This window comes from Seriola lalandi, unplaced genomic scaffold, assembly GCF_002814215.2.
Source record: "Seriola lalandi dorsalis isolate HSWRI2012SDOR001 ecotype SW California unplaced genomic scaffold, Sedor1 jcf7180002054816, whole genome shotgun sequence".
In the NCBI taxonomy this organism is placed as follows: Eukaryota; Metazoa; Chordata; class Actinopteri; order Carangiformes; family Carangidae; genus Seriola; species Seriola lalandi.
The window spans coordinates 850,038-865,950 of NW_019525369.1; the positions used below are offsets into that span (position 1 = coordinate 850,038).

At 41.0% G+C, this 15,913-nt stretch overlaps 1 protein-coding gene across 1 annotated transcript; it reads left to right on the forward strand.

Moving 5' to 3' along the window:
- The first annotated feature begins 1,184 nt into the window (after positions 1–1,184).
- On the forward strand, positions 1,185–15,191 carry engase (endo-beta-N-acetylglucosaminidase). Its single transcript, XM_023426148.2, has 14 exons — positions 1,185–1,353; positions 2,859–2,938; positions 3,024–3,225; positions 5,112–5,260; positions 5,402–5,556; positions 7,043–7,191; positions 7,278–7,449; positions 7,557–7,663; positions 7,764–7,875; positions 9,101–9,288; positions 9,369–9,505; positions 10,892–10,991; positions 11,962–12,073; positions 12,447–15,191. The coding sequence occupies exons 1-14, from the start codon at positions 1,247–1,249 to the stop codon at positions 12,846–12,848; spliced, it is 2,172 nt and encodes a 723-aa protein (XP_023281916.1). The 5' UTR covers positions 1,185–1,246; the 3' UTR covers positions 12,849–15,191.
- The last annotated feature ends 722 nt before the right edge of the window (positions 15,192–15,913 follow it).

The following is a 15,913-nucleotide window of genomic DNA, read 5'->3' on the forward strand; positions in this document are numbered from 1 at the left end:
TCTTTGGCGGATGGCAACAAATGTTAAGATGCTATTCATTCAAATCTTTTCATTAATCCAATGTAAAGTAAAACACTAAACTGTTACATCTCCCCAATCTAAGAGTGACCGTGTTTAATCCCTGCTTTCTGAGTTGCCCCTTGGTTATGTATCTTTTCTGAAGTATGTTTTTGGCACTGTCATGATAAGTGAACCACTGACTCTTATGACAGTGCTCACACATTTTTTTCTCATGTTTTGCAATCTCACTGTTGTTTTTATGTTTTCCTCTTTGGTGTTTCTTCCTATTGATTGCACAGTGTCCACTTCCTTCTGAATTGCATAAAAATGTCGCCCTGTTTTCACCTTATCTCAGTTAGGTTGCCAGTCTTTCATAATATTTTGCTCTACTTTGATAATTGAAAATTTCAGGTAACAGCCACAACAAAATCCGAAATATTTTGTATGTCTTCAGATGTTACAACTTGCAGCATAGGATTATTTAAAAACCTCTAGGTCAAAAGAAAACAACTGAAAACGAATAATAGCTGACTACCAATAATTGTTTGGATTTCCATGGATTTAGAAGCCTAATTTACAAATTTACATTTACACTTTTTCTTGTAGATTTTTGTAATGGCCCTTGATTTATCCGACTTTTAACAGGCTCCTTTTCACATGCTGCTATTCTTCTTCTACTGAGAGGTGCTCAAATCGCCATATTTACTTCCCCCACTAATGTTGTTATTCCATGGTTTACCGCTAAGGACTATTCTCCTCCAAGTCAGTGTGTCTGGTCATGCACAATAACAAAAGATTGGTTCCTTTGTCCAGCTGGCCTCGGTCCATTTTCTCATGTAGAGGCGACTGCATGAACACTGTAAAATATAAAATAAAAATAAACTAATTACTAATTAGTGAGTTAACTGCAACATAATATGGTAAAACCTTAGCTTTATTTCAAACAGTTGCTTTAAAAAGAACATAACACTTTAAGTTGTTTTCATAAACCAGTACAGTTTCAGTTTTTGACGATGACAGAATAAATTACGGACCAACAGCAGTATTTTTCACGTTATTTTAGCAAGTTTTCCACTACTAATCTCATCCTCACTCCAGTCCAGAAGGTGGCGGTAATCCACCTAAAAGCTGTTTGCCAACCGCCATTAAACAAACAAAAAAAGAAGAAGAAGAACCCCCCCCCCCTTTCTGTTTCCTTGTTCTTGCAGTTTGTTTTTTCCATGTGTTTTCAGCTTTATGCATTGAAATGGATCTGAGTGTAGATGGAAACAAAAGGCGTCTGCGACGAAAACGAGCAGACGGAGAAGATGATGAAGCTGTCGGCGTGAAGAAGGACAAAACTGAAGCCAGCCGGTACTGTACTCAGGAGAAGCTCTTCACTTACTTTCAGTATCTCAGTAGTCACTAGTGAGTTAGTCACTTCAACTAACACTGACCAAAAATGAACTAACGAGTCTCTTCTAGTATTGTTTTTGTGAGTATGAGTATGACTATGAATCGAGTTTACATTGGTACTGTACTGTACTCCCTCCAGGAAATAGTCCAACTCAGTGATACACAGTGATACATATGTCCACATATCAAGAGTGATATTGTCATATATGTCATCTACAAGGGGGTATATTATTTGTCCCATACAGTATATACATCCTCTGGAAATATGAAAGTATAAGTTTATAACATATAATTGTATATGTAAAAATTGTTAATAAAAATGCTTTATCCTTAATATATTTTTCTTATGAATTTCTTATGAATTTTAATGTCTAACTTCTTGGAAGGTGGTCTCAGATGCTACTGTTTATAAAATCAACATATATTGACAGGCTATGTGATGGATAAATATTTATATAACATGTCTACAATATTTATCTAATTTGTAATAGGCTTCATGTATAATGTTTACAGATATGTTTTTATTTTATAGGTGCATATATTTCATATATGGAATAATTGTACATATATTACATTTGCGTATGGGATGGATTGTGTATGCTGAAATATTGCATGGTTTTTGCTATTCCCACAATGCATTTGACAAGTTGGTATCTACCACATTTCTTTTACATTTTCCCAGACAGGATTTGATCTCTGATATGATTTTGATTTGATTTTGGTCTTTGATTTTATTTATTCGCACACATAAAACATTGCAAATACGTTGTACATAGTTTTTAATGGAGAGAATGTGCAGGTGAGGTAAGAAAGCCATGGAGGGCTTATGTTAAACCTCACCTCAACATAAAATAAAAATGACATCATACCAAATGAGAAAAATAGAAAGAAAGACAGGAAAACAGAAAGAAAAAAGAAAGACAGGAAAACAGAAATAGACATTTCCATGTTTTTCAAACTCCACACCTTCAGTTTATAACACCAGCTCTCTGTTATAAATCGAAACATCCGAGTCCAAGATGAGAGAACCCCGATGACATCGTCAGGGTCATTCTCTCAAACTTGTCAGAGCTCGTCCAGAGCCACAGAAGACATTATACAGCTGTTTTCACAGATTGAATGTTATCTCTGTAGCAAGTAAACTGAAATAATGTGTTGAAATTACCTCTATAAGTTATAAAAACACATTTATTTTAAAAGAAGATTTGCTGTAATATACTTTACTGCAATGTAAATGAAAGTACATTGGACATTTAATGTGTATAGTTTAAAGTGAGAGAATAGCTTGTGCTAATAAGTGCAAATCATTCATGCGTCTGACCTCAGAGGATGTATCATAGAAAAAAAGACTAGTGGCCAGTTATGTAAAAAATAAAATGCAGATATATGTTTTACTGCTCAGTCTCCCATGTGCAGTATGATTCTCATTTGGTATTTAACCAGCCTGCTTTTACTTTCACCAGGTTGGAGTCTTGTTTGGATCAACCCACCGATTCAAGCAGCATCCATGAAGTCATCAAGTATACACCCTCAGTGCTGCCAGGTTAGCTGACTGAATCAGCAGTGGTTCATCCGTAGGACAGCCTGAAATGATGTAATTTTACATGCTGTTTCCTGTTCTCTCCCAGCCAGACATTATGATGTCGACACCACCGAACCAATAAGCTGTGGTCTTCAGACTTTGGACGAGCTGCTGTCATGGAACCGAAGTGAGGCGAACCCTTTTAATGTGGCAGCAGTCCCTCTGGCACCTCGGGAACCTCCTCTGGCCAGTTCTCCACGGCGGACGTTGGTGTCTCATGACATGATGGGCGGTTACCTGGACGACAGGTATGACTCCATATTAAGAACGTGTAGTCTGTGTTGTCAGGATGATGAGTTTTTCTGGTCTACTACGATGAATGGAGAATTCCTAAAGGGACACTGCCTAAAACTCAACACAGTTCACTGTGAGCTGAAACAACACTTCAGGATTTAGGGGCACTACTTTTGCTATAACAAAATCAGTGAGTATACAATACATGGCCTAAAGTATGTGGACACCTGAACACAATACCCATGTTTAACTACAACTCAACTACTGCATGTCATTCCAAAACCATATAACAGCCGTCCTGGAGTCTTAAAACCATGTTGATGGGCCAAAATCTTCTATCATGGGATATGTAATTTTATATCACCATAGCGGTATGTATCACAGTACAGTAATTGTTCTGTAGATTCAATGAAGAAATGGTTTAAAATTACTGTATCATATTGTCCCCACGGCAGAAGTTGCGCCACTTTTAGTAACAAGAAGCAAACTTGAGGGATTTATAATTAATAACTTGTCTAATAATAGAGACTTTTTTTTTCTCATTTCAAGGTATATAATGGCTGTAATATAAGCGGAGCTTTTGAAAACGAAATAATAATAACTCCATTTCCAATATATAACTCAATTTCTCATCTTAACAGTCTCAACCATCTTCATCATAAACTATCTCTTAACAACTGAGGCTTTAACTCCTTCTTTTCTCTTTCTTTTCCTCTTATATCCCACTCCCACACTTTCCCCACTTATTTCTCTGACTAACATCTCTCCCCCGTGTGTATCTCACTCAATGACTTGAGTCACAGTGATTGGCTGAGTAGTATCATGCGTCTGTGCTGCAAAGGCTTGAAAAGCTGCGGCAGTTGAAATAGAAACGCTCCATTAATCATTTAAAGGGAATAAGTCGGGTGTGGGTAGGTCGCCATCTCTGTCTGGAGTCTGACCCGGACAACGGTCCCCCTAGTGGTGACCTCGGGTGCAGGTGGTACATTGAGCTGGAATTGTCAGTTTAAACGGAGGAACTGAAGTGTTAGCTGAAGTGGAAGCGCCGACCCAGACGCTGTCCTATCTGGACCTGGATTGTGGTCCTGTTAGTGACCTCTACACTAAGGTGCCATGGTGGTAACGGTTTTGCCAAATCCCTACCAGTGGACACATTTCTACCGTTGCATGATGTAATGGATTTTGTGACTTCTATTATTCTTTGTCTTACCTATATTTAAGGGGATAATCAAACCTCTAAATGTGGAGCTACAGTTCCAATTTTGCTCTTGTGGATGTGAACTGTTGTTGTGTTGTTGTTTGGTAAATTGGCACCATTAAAAGTGTGCTGAATTATGCATTAGCAGTTCCTCTTTGCAATTTACCCATGTGTGTACAGACAACACTGGATTCATTTGGACACTGAAGAAAACCCTTAAAACCTGATGATTGTCAGGGAAGTTCTGCAGTTTTTCTGCCTCTAAGAAGATTTTGTGGAGGTTCATTGCGATGGATATTGGGTAATGACTTTCTTGTAAAGAGTATGTCAAACTGCATCCAATAAATATGTGTGTCGTGTCTGTGTGCTCAGAATTGAGTTATGACTCAGAGATGCTGAGATGCTCGGAGTCAGCGGCACCGGTCCGTGAGCTGCACTGACAATGTGTCATCAGAACATCATCCATACGGCAGAATACAACCAACAATGAATGAATGAATGAATGAATGAATACTGTAGCTTGGATCTTAGGGTGTCATTGTTTCCAGTTTGGATTTGGAATGATTTTTGTTGCCTGTTTTATCTTTGGGTCCATGAATTTTAATTTAGTCGTAATGTAGATTTCTGTTTTGCTGCCCTCCTCTTACCTGCAGTTGCATCCATGTACCTCGATGCCATGTCCTGCTTTCTTCTGTTGTTAAGGTTCACCCAGGGGACAAGTGCAGAAGCTCCATATGCCTTCTACCACTGGCAGTACATTGATATATTCAACTACTTCACACACAAGCTGGTGACTATTCCTCCTGCTGTGTGGACCAATGCTGCTCATAAACATGGAGTCTCCGTTATAGGTGAGTGAAAAGGCTCCTTTTTATTGTATTTTATATTATAGTGGCGATGTGGTTAGAATCTGAGAGGACGGTTCAGTCCTGTCTGAATCAGACTTCCCGTCCTCACGTCTCCTCTGAGGTATAAAATGTGCTGCTTTCCAGGGACGTTCATCACAGAGTGGACTGATGGCGCCGCAGCATGCGAGGCCTTCCTGAAGGAGGAGGAGTCATACCGGGCTGTAGCTGATAAGCTAGTCCAGATCAGCCACTATTACGGCTTCGACGGCTGGCTCATCAATGTAGAGAACATCCTCAGCGTGAGTAAAAGACCTCTACGCTGCTGCTCACCCACACCTTTGGATTTAATAACTGGTTGAACCTCTTATCACCTCAAACCAGCTGCCAGTAGATGCCGATCAGACAGAAGGAATTTTGGACCATTCTTCCTTGTAGAGCTGCTGCAGCTCAGACTGATTTGTCAGGTGTGTCTGTTGTGAGCAGCTGTTTTGAGGTTATTCTACAGCATCTCTAATGGATTAAGGTCTGGGCTCTGACTGGGCCACTCCAGAAGGTGGATTTTCTTCGTCTGAGGTCATATGTTTAGGGTCATTGTCCTGCAGCAGATGGACTTAGGATTCCTTTATAAACTTGAGGATAAATTTTACCCTTCGATGATGTGGAGCTGTCCAGGTGCAGATGGGTCACGGGCCAGGTCATGATGCTCCTTCCGCTGTATTTCACCTTTGGGATGATGTTTTGATGTTGGTATACAGTGCTGGTTTTACACCATACATTCTTCCCAAACAATCCAACCTTAGTTTCATCAGTCCACAAAACATTTTCCCAGTAACGCTGTGGAGAGACAAGCTGCTCTTTGTTAAACTTCAGATGTGCAGTGATGTGCTTTTATAGAGAGCTACAGCTTCCTCTACAGTGTCCATGGCAGAACTCCATCCCCCATGTAACATTGCACCATGATTTGCCAAAGGCCGAGTCGTGAACAGAGACGCTAGTTAACCAGCTCCAGTGATTCCTTTAAGCCTTTCACTGTTACTGGGCTTCTTTGTTTTACCTCATTGATCATTCTGTGTCGAGCTTTTGGAGTCGTCCTGACTGGGCACCCACTTCTAGAGAGAAACTATTCATCTCCATTTATAGACAGTTTGTCTGGCTGTGGACCGATGAATATATTAACTCTTTGAGATGACTGTAACTCTTTCAGCTTGATGCAAATCACTTCTTGATCCTAAGTCTTTACAAGGCAAGGTTCACATCAGCAGATGCTTCTTGTGAATAGCCAGTGTTAGCATATTGTGCCTAAGTTCAGCCGCACTGAGACACGAACATGTCTGTATAATAGACTCGTAGTCTTGCTTATTTTTCCAATAAAACCAATAATAATTCTCTAAAACACGAAGCTAGCTTCCCATTTCTCCTGTAATCACATGCAGTAAGATAATAGATAAATATTATCACTATTTAACTTTTTTTTTTAATATTTATTGGTCACTCTCAAATGTTTGTATTTTGTAACGTGAATAACTTTCCTCCCAGATGAACACAGTGGCCAAATGTGTAACTGCTCTGGTACCTGTACATCAACAGCTACAGAGTCAGCAGTCTGATAGTTTGTGAGGGTGGACTGGGATCATGGAGTCAAATTCCTGGCCTGAATTATTGTAGTTTCACAGTTCACCCGAGCTAACGTTCTGTAGTGGCCTCTCTTCGAAGACCTGTTGTTTGTAATGTGCTGTAACACAAACAGAGTGTGTGTGTGTGTGTGTGCTTTCCCCTCCCTTGCAGGAGGTTGCAGTGAAGAACACACCTCTGTTCCTGCGCTACCTCACAGACCAGATGCACGAGCGAGTCTCCGGCAGCCTGGTCCTGTGGTACGACAGCGTGACCGAGAACGGACAGCTGAACTGGCAGAACGAACTCAACCAGACCAACAGGTAGACAGCGTCCATTTAAATGTGTCAGTTTGGACGACCAGAGTGATTAGTGACGTACGCGTGATCTCAATCTCCCCATCACACAGGGTGTTTTTCGATGCCTGTGACGGTTTCTTCACCAACTACAACTGGACGGAGCAGAACCTGGAGACGATGAAGGACTACAGTGGGATCCAAGGCCGCACGGCTGACGTCTACGTTGGGGTAGACGTGTTCGCCCGGGGCAAGGTGGTAGGAGGGATGCTGGAAACAAATAAGGTATGCACCGTGGATAAGGTGAGTCTTTTTTTTTTAATGAATAAATAAGTGTTGATCAAAGGCAGATCATTGACTGTGCGCATCTTCTCTGTTTTGTTTGTCTTCAGGCACTGGAGGTCATTCGGAGGCACGGCTTCTCTGCAGCCGTCTTTGCTCCGGGCTGGGTGTACGAGACCAACGATGATAAGACTGAATTCCGCAAGAACCAGGACATGTGAGATCTACGCAGTGTTTACACTCATCAGTAAGCTGTTCATTTAGAAAGCGGAGGAGATGAATAGATAGAGACTGAGATGTTTCTAAACTTCCTGCAGGTTCTGGGCTCTTCTGTCAGACTACCTGTACGTCCACCGGCCCGCCTCGCCTCTCCCCTTCATCTCCTCCTTCTGCCAGGGCTTTGGGAAGGCTGTCTTCTGGAGAGGAAAGGTACTGACGGAGGTGGAGAAGGGGAAACACATGACATCACCAATTACTGCTGGAAAAAGCCAGTGCTCATCAAACATATAAAAGTGGAGAAAAAAGCTAGTCAGGAACACTGCAATGCATCAGATTAATGTCACGACAAAGTGATTTATTCTTTTAAAATATTTGTATTTTGTACACTCCTCATTAGATATTCATAGTGAAAGGAATGTGTGACTTCTAACAGTAACATTTTCCAAAAAGAACATTTCCTTCTTCAAGCTGCAGACCTGCAAAGGCTGGGCACCGAAATACCACAATAGACAGACAAACCTAACTTCAAGGTCAGGAATATATCAAACTCTAGGAGCTCTGCTCTCACTGATGCTGTACCGCCATGAAAACAGGAGTCTCGATTTATCCTTTAGTGACCACAGATGGTAGGGCTGAACGATATGCACAAGTATGCGATACGAGCCACCATTTTAGTTTTGCGTTTAATTTTCACTGAAACAAAACAATCATGTTCCTTTACCGGAGAATCTGACTTGTTGGCCGAGGCATCTCAGTAGCACTGCAACGCTTCATTGGACTTGGATGTTCCACTTGGACATATTCAGCCCTACTAGATGGAGATGGCTGCTATAAGTCTGTGGATCAGCAGCAGCTCATTCAGAATTTCAGTGTTTTTAACAAAAACAGAGCAAATCCCACCGGTCCTCACTTCTCTGCTTTAGCTTCAGTTAATTTAAGAGCTGATTATCAAGTTTAACTTTTAAACAAAGGCGCTACATCAGGCGCCATTAGATAGAGGTCAGAAAGTAATCAAAGGCTAATTTAAGAAAGTGATTGTTTCTGTTCACAGTCACATATAAGTATAACTTTCAATGACTTACTGAACTGGTGTAATTTCTTTCATACCGCACGTCACATGTCGGCTGTTTCAGAGGTCTGTAAAGCAACAGAACCTTTGGAACTTCAGAATAAAAGCTCCCAATTCAACTTGAATTGAAGCAGAAAAAAATGAACTTCCTCACGCTTTTATTTTGTTATTGTGGAACTGATTCTGTGGGTAACTGTTGCTGCCTCAACATGGATACAAGTATGATAAGCATTATGTTTATATAATGCATTATAGCTACATGTGGGACTGTTGATATTGTAAAATGAAAAATCTCATTATGAAAATTATTCGGTATGCTTGATTGATGCTGTCTTCTTTAAATGTTCTTTCTTAATGTGTTTGCAGAAAGAGACAATGAGGAGCTGGTTCAACCTGACTGCTCAGGAGATCCAGCCCCTGTACTACCGCACACAGCTGGGGGGCCACGGCTGGCTGAGGAGCCGGGGCTGCCCGGAGGACGCCTGGAACGGATGCTGCTCGCTGCTGCTCGACGGCCTCATCCCCGCTTCTCACACGTCCCCAGTTTGTGCCAAGTGTGTGACTTTTCTGTTCACCTTTTCACCTAGTGAAAATCTTGCAACACCAGTCTAGCATGTTGTTCTGTATTTCTCAGGATCTTCTCACTGTATGTGGCCCTGCCATCCCAGACCCTGGTGAGCTTCATCTACAAGCCGTCTGCTGGGATCACAGTCTCCCTGGAGCTGAAGACCACAGATGTTTGCACGCAGACGGACATCGACGATGCCAGACGTGAGTTTTTTACTCTCTGCCCACTGTCCAATAGCTGCTTAACCTTTGCAGGGCTGTCATGAGGGGGGTGGAGCCTATACCAGCTATAATCATTTTGACAGGTGGGTCTGTTGTCAATGTGTTTGTGAGAGAGATGAGGGAGAGAGATAGAAAGAGGAAAGGAGGGGCTGAGTGAATCCATGCGCCCTGCAAAGATCTACAATCAAATAAGATTTTTGAAAAGGTAAAACAATAGAAAATCAACATGTGGCTGAATGTATGGGAATCACTGCTGTCTCTTTATGGAAATACTAAAATACTATAAACTAAAAAAAAAATTCAATGTGCTTTTCAATTAAACTAAGAACTGACTTTTAAGGTAAAAAAAGATATATACAGTAGATGATATGAATAGAAGGAGGATTAGTCAGGAGCATTACACCAAATTCATCACACCTCTCAGAGCGACATCTCCATCAGCACCCAACACAGTGCTAAACCCTCAAGAGCTATTAAAGTGATGAAAACAAGCAGAAGCACAAATCAAATCAAATGAGATGACGCACAAATGTAGACACGACAGAACCAGGGGTTACATGTGTTAACAGTCTTACACCCTGTCAACACGTTTTCTACTCCTCCTTACAAGTGTTTAAGTCTCTATAATGGAAAAACATCAGAAGTGAAATATTACCACAACTGCTAGAACAATTTATCATTCTATGAAGCTTGTTGCAAAGCATTTTTTATTTATGTTTATAAGCAGCTAAAGCTTGATTGTGTTCAAGATCATCAGGTCTCATGTAAGAACCACTCACACAAACAGATTCATGTGATTTAAGAGAATTCGTCACATTCACGAATCTTCTTGTATTTGTAACTTTCTTTGAAAGTCATGATTGGTCCATATTTTATAGCCTTTATCCAAAGGGGCGGAACACTTCTAATAACATAAAGCCGACGAAAGAATTAGATTTGTTTAGTATTTTAGCTGGACAGTGCAGGTTGCTGTTGAAAGGAACATCCTCTGTTAAAACACCTGACAGCTAACACCTGTAACATCAGCTGTAACGTCCCTTTGACCCTCTCGCTTCGTCAAACGTCTTTGTTTCTGTCACTGTGTAGCTCTGCAACGACACCGCGTTGACAGCTACAGTAATATAAGAGAGTTTGCAGAATTCGACCTGGAACACACAAAACAAACAAGCGTAACAACATTCAGAGAGGGGAAGGATATGAAAATGGAAATGGCCCTGATCCAGCCTCTTTTCAGCTTCACGTCCGCCAGACTCTCATTGATACTTGGTACATTACACAAACCCAAACCAGAACCGCTCCACCTCCACGGGGTTCAATGTTGACTCGGTTACAGCCGAGTATTAACTGTACATGTTCTTGTGTCTGCAGTTACCAGTGTGAGTCCTGAGGTGTTAGATGGGGGGCACCCGCTGGTGAGACAGTTCTCTCAGCTATGTGGAGACTTGAATCCAGATGGTTGGACTGTAAGGTAAGAAACACCAACAACAGCTAAGCTGATCCAGTCCATCACCAAGGAGGGGAACTGGGGGCCATGTTGTCCCCCCCCCCCCCAATTACACACCCTCCACCTCCCAAAATTAATTTCAGTAAAAGAAAAAAAATGATTAACAGTTTGTGTGTTTACTGAGGTGTGTGAAAAACCACTGGATTAATGAGGAGAGTTTTCAGTAACAGCTGTGTGTTGGTCTCACATCTGGTCCTGAGGAGAGTGAGGGTGCTGCAACAACCACACCTCCAGCTGACTGAGGTGCATTTGGATTAATGTTATTGTACTGTCACATTACACACCCTCTGTTAGTCCCTGTCATCCTCAGCCCTATTGCAAGTGATGTAAGAGTTTATCTGGTTGCCTACATTCTCCACAGTGTCCTGTAGTAATTTGTCTGTTGGCCTATTGATCTGTTGTATCATAATAATAATAATAATAATAATAATAATAATAACATTTATTTATATACAATAGCTTTTGAAACAATGTCACAATCTGCTTTACTGAGGAAAACAAAACCACACCACCACTAGAGAGAGAGAGAGAGAGAGAGAGAGAAAGATACCTCATTCATCCCCTAGGAGAAATCCATGTGTCCAGCAGCTCATTAATAATGATTATAATAATTGTTAATGATTAAATGAGTCTACTTCATAAGTCAAGTTCAAAAATTCCAGTTCAAGAAGGAAGGGGGACGAGATCAGCACAAGAAAAGAAGGACCTGATTTTAGCGTTAAAGATCAAAGTTCTGTCACATGTCTAAACCTGTTAAAGTTTACACAGCCAAGTGTCCAAAGCATAGAGCTGAAAATATTTAAAAAATATACTTTTACTGTCTCAGCTCCACTGCCCCCCCAAGATGTTTTCTCGGGCTACAGAGTTGCAATTGGATTTCATTGTAGAGCCTTAATTCTTAATCATTGTGTCTTGTTCGTGTCTCTCTGTGCAGATGTTCGCAGCTGGAGCACAGTGGCTGTTCTCTGAGAGAACTTTGTGTCAGTATCCAGCGGAGTGGAGACCCTCAGGACACACCGTTCAGCTGCAGGGTGGGAGAGATCATGGTGAGACGATGAGAGCTGGTTGTGTTCAATAATGTGTTCTGTAAAATACTTTATGGCTCAGTATAACTAATTTGAGGGAATACTTTAAGCTGTTTTTATATCAGACATCATAGTGCTGTTCAGGAGTCTGTTCGTACACCTAAAGAGATACTTCCATTTTAACAGCAATTTCAGCTTCTCTCAGTGTTTGTTTTTCTACTGCCACTTTCATCTGCAACTATTTCAGCTACCACAAAAAATTTCCAACTGCAGATTTTCAGCACTAAGGTTCCTATATATTCCTCATGAACCTTAACCTCCTCTAGTAAAGGTTCCTGAAACTTCCTCTCTCTCTAATCATCCTTGTCTGTCTACCTCTGTCTCTCTCTACAAGCTGCTGGATGTAGCCAGTCTGCAGGTTCCCCCCGAGCCACTTCAGGGCTTGTGCATATTTGACGTGGTGTGGCTGCATGGCGCTGGTACCTCTCCAGAGTCCACCTCTCCCTTCCTGCGCCTCAATGCCACTCTGCGCTGGGACTACCAGACCAAGCTCGTACGCCATTTCAGGGTGTACTGGCGACGGCTGAGAGGACCTGATCCCCGAGTCCCCCCGGGTCAGCTGGTTCTGGTGGGACGGGCGTATTCTAATCTGTTTAGGGTAACGGAGCTGGCCGTGCCGGAGCCCCCCGCGTTACTGGAGCTGGTGGTGGAGCCGGTGATCAGGAACGGCTTCCTGGTCCCAGAGAGCCACTGGGGGAGAAGAAGCCTCAGCTACACAGAGGAAGTCACACAATGACTGTGAACAGATGTTATCATATCATCAGGCTGCTTCTTCTTCTCTCCTTAAATGGTGCTGAAACCTCGACTGATGTAAAACTCCACACATCCAAGATGGAGCACTTAAACGTTTCTTCCTCTCTTAGAGGCGTGTGTGCATATAGTGTTTTTCCTCTGCACTAGTTTCATCTCAGCTGCGTGTGGGTTTTGTTTCTATGACAACGGTATCTTGACAAGACTTCACCAAAGCTGTAGCATGATAGACCAGCATCACCCGCTTGCTTTTCATTACTGTTCTATTACTTTTTATTACTGTTTTTTTTATAGTCAGATAAGTGACAACACTCTCTCCTCATTGGGAACGGTTGTAAAAAAGAATCTGGCTCTCAGTTTAAGAGGCCCCTGTGATGGCTGTTGAGATTATAGCTGACTATCCCACATCTGTTTGGCTACTTTTATATCTGAAAGTCACTTAAGTTTGGATTTGAGAGGCAAAGCCTGACTGTTGATCAAACAACATGATAAACGTGACACTAATCTGCTTGAATTATTCTGTCTTACTTTGTTTTACCTACTTTAACTGAGCAGTTTTCTTTTTACCACTTCACTTCATTCACTTACCACTTAGTTGATTTTTTTTTTAGCTTTCAGCCACATCACATGCTTTTCATCAGGGCTATAGATGAAATCATTACAGCTACTGAGTTTGAAGAACTTGTAATGTGGTAGTTGGCATTTTGGGAAAATACCTGTCCATTCAATTTCTTGTCAAGAGTTAAATGAGAAAATTGATGCGACAGCTAGCAACTGGTTAGCTTAGCTTATCATAGACTGGAAACAGGGAAAAAGCTTGGCTCTGCCCTGAAGTGATAAAATCTGTGTACCACCACCTCTAAAGCTCAAATTAACACTTCGTATCTGGTTTGTAGAAGAAACAAATCTTACTGGAGTCTCTGCTGGTTGCCTGGCAACCTCACAAAGACGACAAGACTCTTGTTTCTGTGCAGATTAAAGATACGTTTTAATTAATGAGCTTTACAGGTGCCGTTAGCTGGATTTTGTTACTTTCTGAACAGAGTCAGGCTAACTGTTTCCCTTTGTTTCCAGTATTTGTGCTAAGCTAGGCTAACTGGCTGCTGGCTAAATCTCCATATTCCCCTTACAGACATGAGTGGTATTCATCCTCTAATCTAGCTCTCTCATGCATCACTACATTTTCTGTGCTTAAGCAAACTAATGTACCCCTCAGCTTATAATGTTATGAAAGTTATGCTTTTTAAAGATGCAATATCTAGACAAATTAATACTATATTAATACTTGACCATTGTCTGATTAAATATTTTAATAGTAATAATAAGCTTTATTTATATAGCACCTTTCACAACCAAAGTTATAAAGTACTTTACAATAAAACCAAATATTAAAAGTAAATAAAAACCAGAACTTTAACCATCAGTTAAGGAAAAGTCATACGATAAATGTGAGTTTTAAGAACACTGAGTTTGCCTGCTGAGATCTTCTGGACGTTCCAGAGCTGTGTGGCCCGGACAGCAAAGGCCTGGTCACCTTTGTTAACAACCTGTCAGCAGCGTTTTGTATCAACTGCAATCTCTGGATGTTTGGCCCACTGATACCAGAACACAACATTAATCGGGTCTGGAAGAGGTGAAACAATGGGTGTTCTTTTTTTTTTTTAAGTCTGCGCAGTAAGGAAACGACCTGATCTGGGTTAGTTGTCTCTTTATTGGATACGGCAACCAGACTAATAAAGGACGCATCCGTGGTATCAGGCTTCATCAGGACCTATGATTGGGTGTCAGGCATTTAGCAATGGAAAACAATGTCATGGCGTTGCAAGATTTGCCCCAGTGGAAGCACGTATTCTACAGAAGCAAGGCAGACACTGATTAATCTTTCTCTATCTCTGCTCTGCCTCCCTCCTTTGTCTCTCAAGGTTCCTTAACTCTTCATACAACCATTAATGCAAGAGCAACTAAAAACCCTGAATGTCTCATCTAGAGTGTGGCCATTTTGTTTTCTGGTATCAAAAAATGCAGAGTGAATTGAAGGTCTACCATGTACAGTTCATACTGAGCATGATATTTGCACAGAGGAGAACAAATTAATTCATGTTACATCTCAGGTTTCTCATTGGTGTCCTTCATCTACAGACGATTTTTCTGTTGCAGTAGCAGTGTGCTGTGTAATTCCACGTCGAATTCATTTTCCTATTGTTTATATTCATGCATGGTGCTTATTAATTCAAATGAATTCATACTATGGGACTTGCATATATAGTAGAGAAGTGCAATACAAAATTTGCTATTCCAAATGTACAAAATATATGTTTCATTATATCAACATTTCTGTCTTCTTATTCAAACCATTGTTTGGATTTGCATCATTGCTTATGCATTATTCACCTTCTTGATCCACAAATGTGCTTTATAAACTGTATCTTACCCACATGTATACAACATGAAAAATACTGGATGAAGTCCGACAACACCTTTTACAAAGTATCATTTTATGTAATGTTCATGATAACTTTCTTTATCATAATAACTTTGTTTGTATAGTCCTTTTCAAAATCACAAGATTACAAAAGACTTTAACAAAAGCAGTAAAATAAATCTAAATAAATGAATAGAATCAATCAATCAGACCAACTACAACAAATGAGCAAGAAAAATAAAGCTGTCGTCAGCCGAGACCCCAGCCTGGGGATCTTGGGGTACGTGAGGGCTCATAAAGATGGAGTAGCTCTGTAATGTCACAAGGGGCCTGCTGATGAAGTCAATTCCAAGACATGAAGGCAGCCAAGGGTAGGAGGCTTAAATAGGAGCAATATGATCAAATTTCTTGGTTTTAGTTAAAAACGGCAGCATTTTGAACAGTCTGGAGGTGGTGAACAGATCTTTCATTTATAACAGTAACACAAAAGCATCACAGGCTGGAGGAGGAAAAGGCTTGTGTAACTGGTCTGGTGTCTCTAAAATTAAGCATCGGTCATTTTAGCAACATTTCTAAGTCAAAAGTAAGAAAAAGAGATCTGCACACTGCACTAATAGCTCCCGGCAATT

Bases quoted from the DNA above. Each gene is read 5' to 3' on its own strand.
- engase (XM_023426148.2), top strand. From the start codon at position 1,247: ATGGATCTGAGTGTAGATGGAAACAAAAGGCGTCTGCGACGAAAACGA. The intron at 5,261-5,401 runs GTGAGTGAAAAG...GCTGCTTTCCAG, and splicing joins ACATGGAGTCTCCGTTATAG to GGACGTTCATCACAGAGTGG. The intron at 7,876-9,100 runs GTACTGACGGAG...ATGTGTTTGCAG, and splicing joins CTGTCTTCTGGAGAGGAAAG to AAAGAGACAATGAGGAGCTG.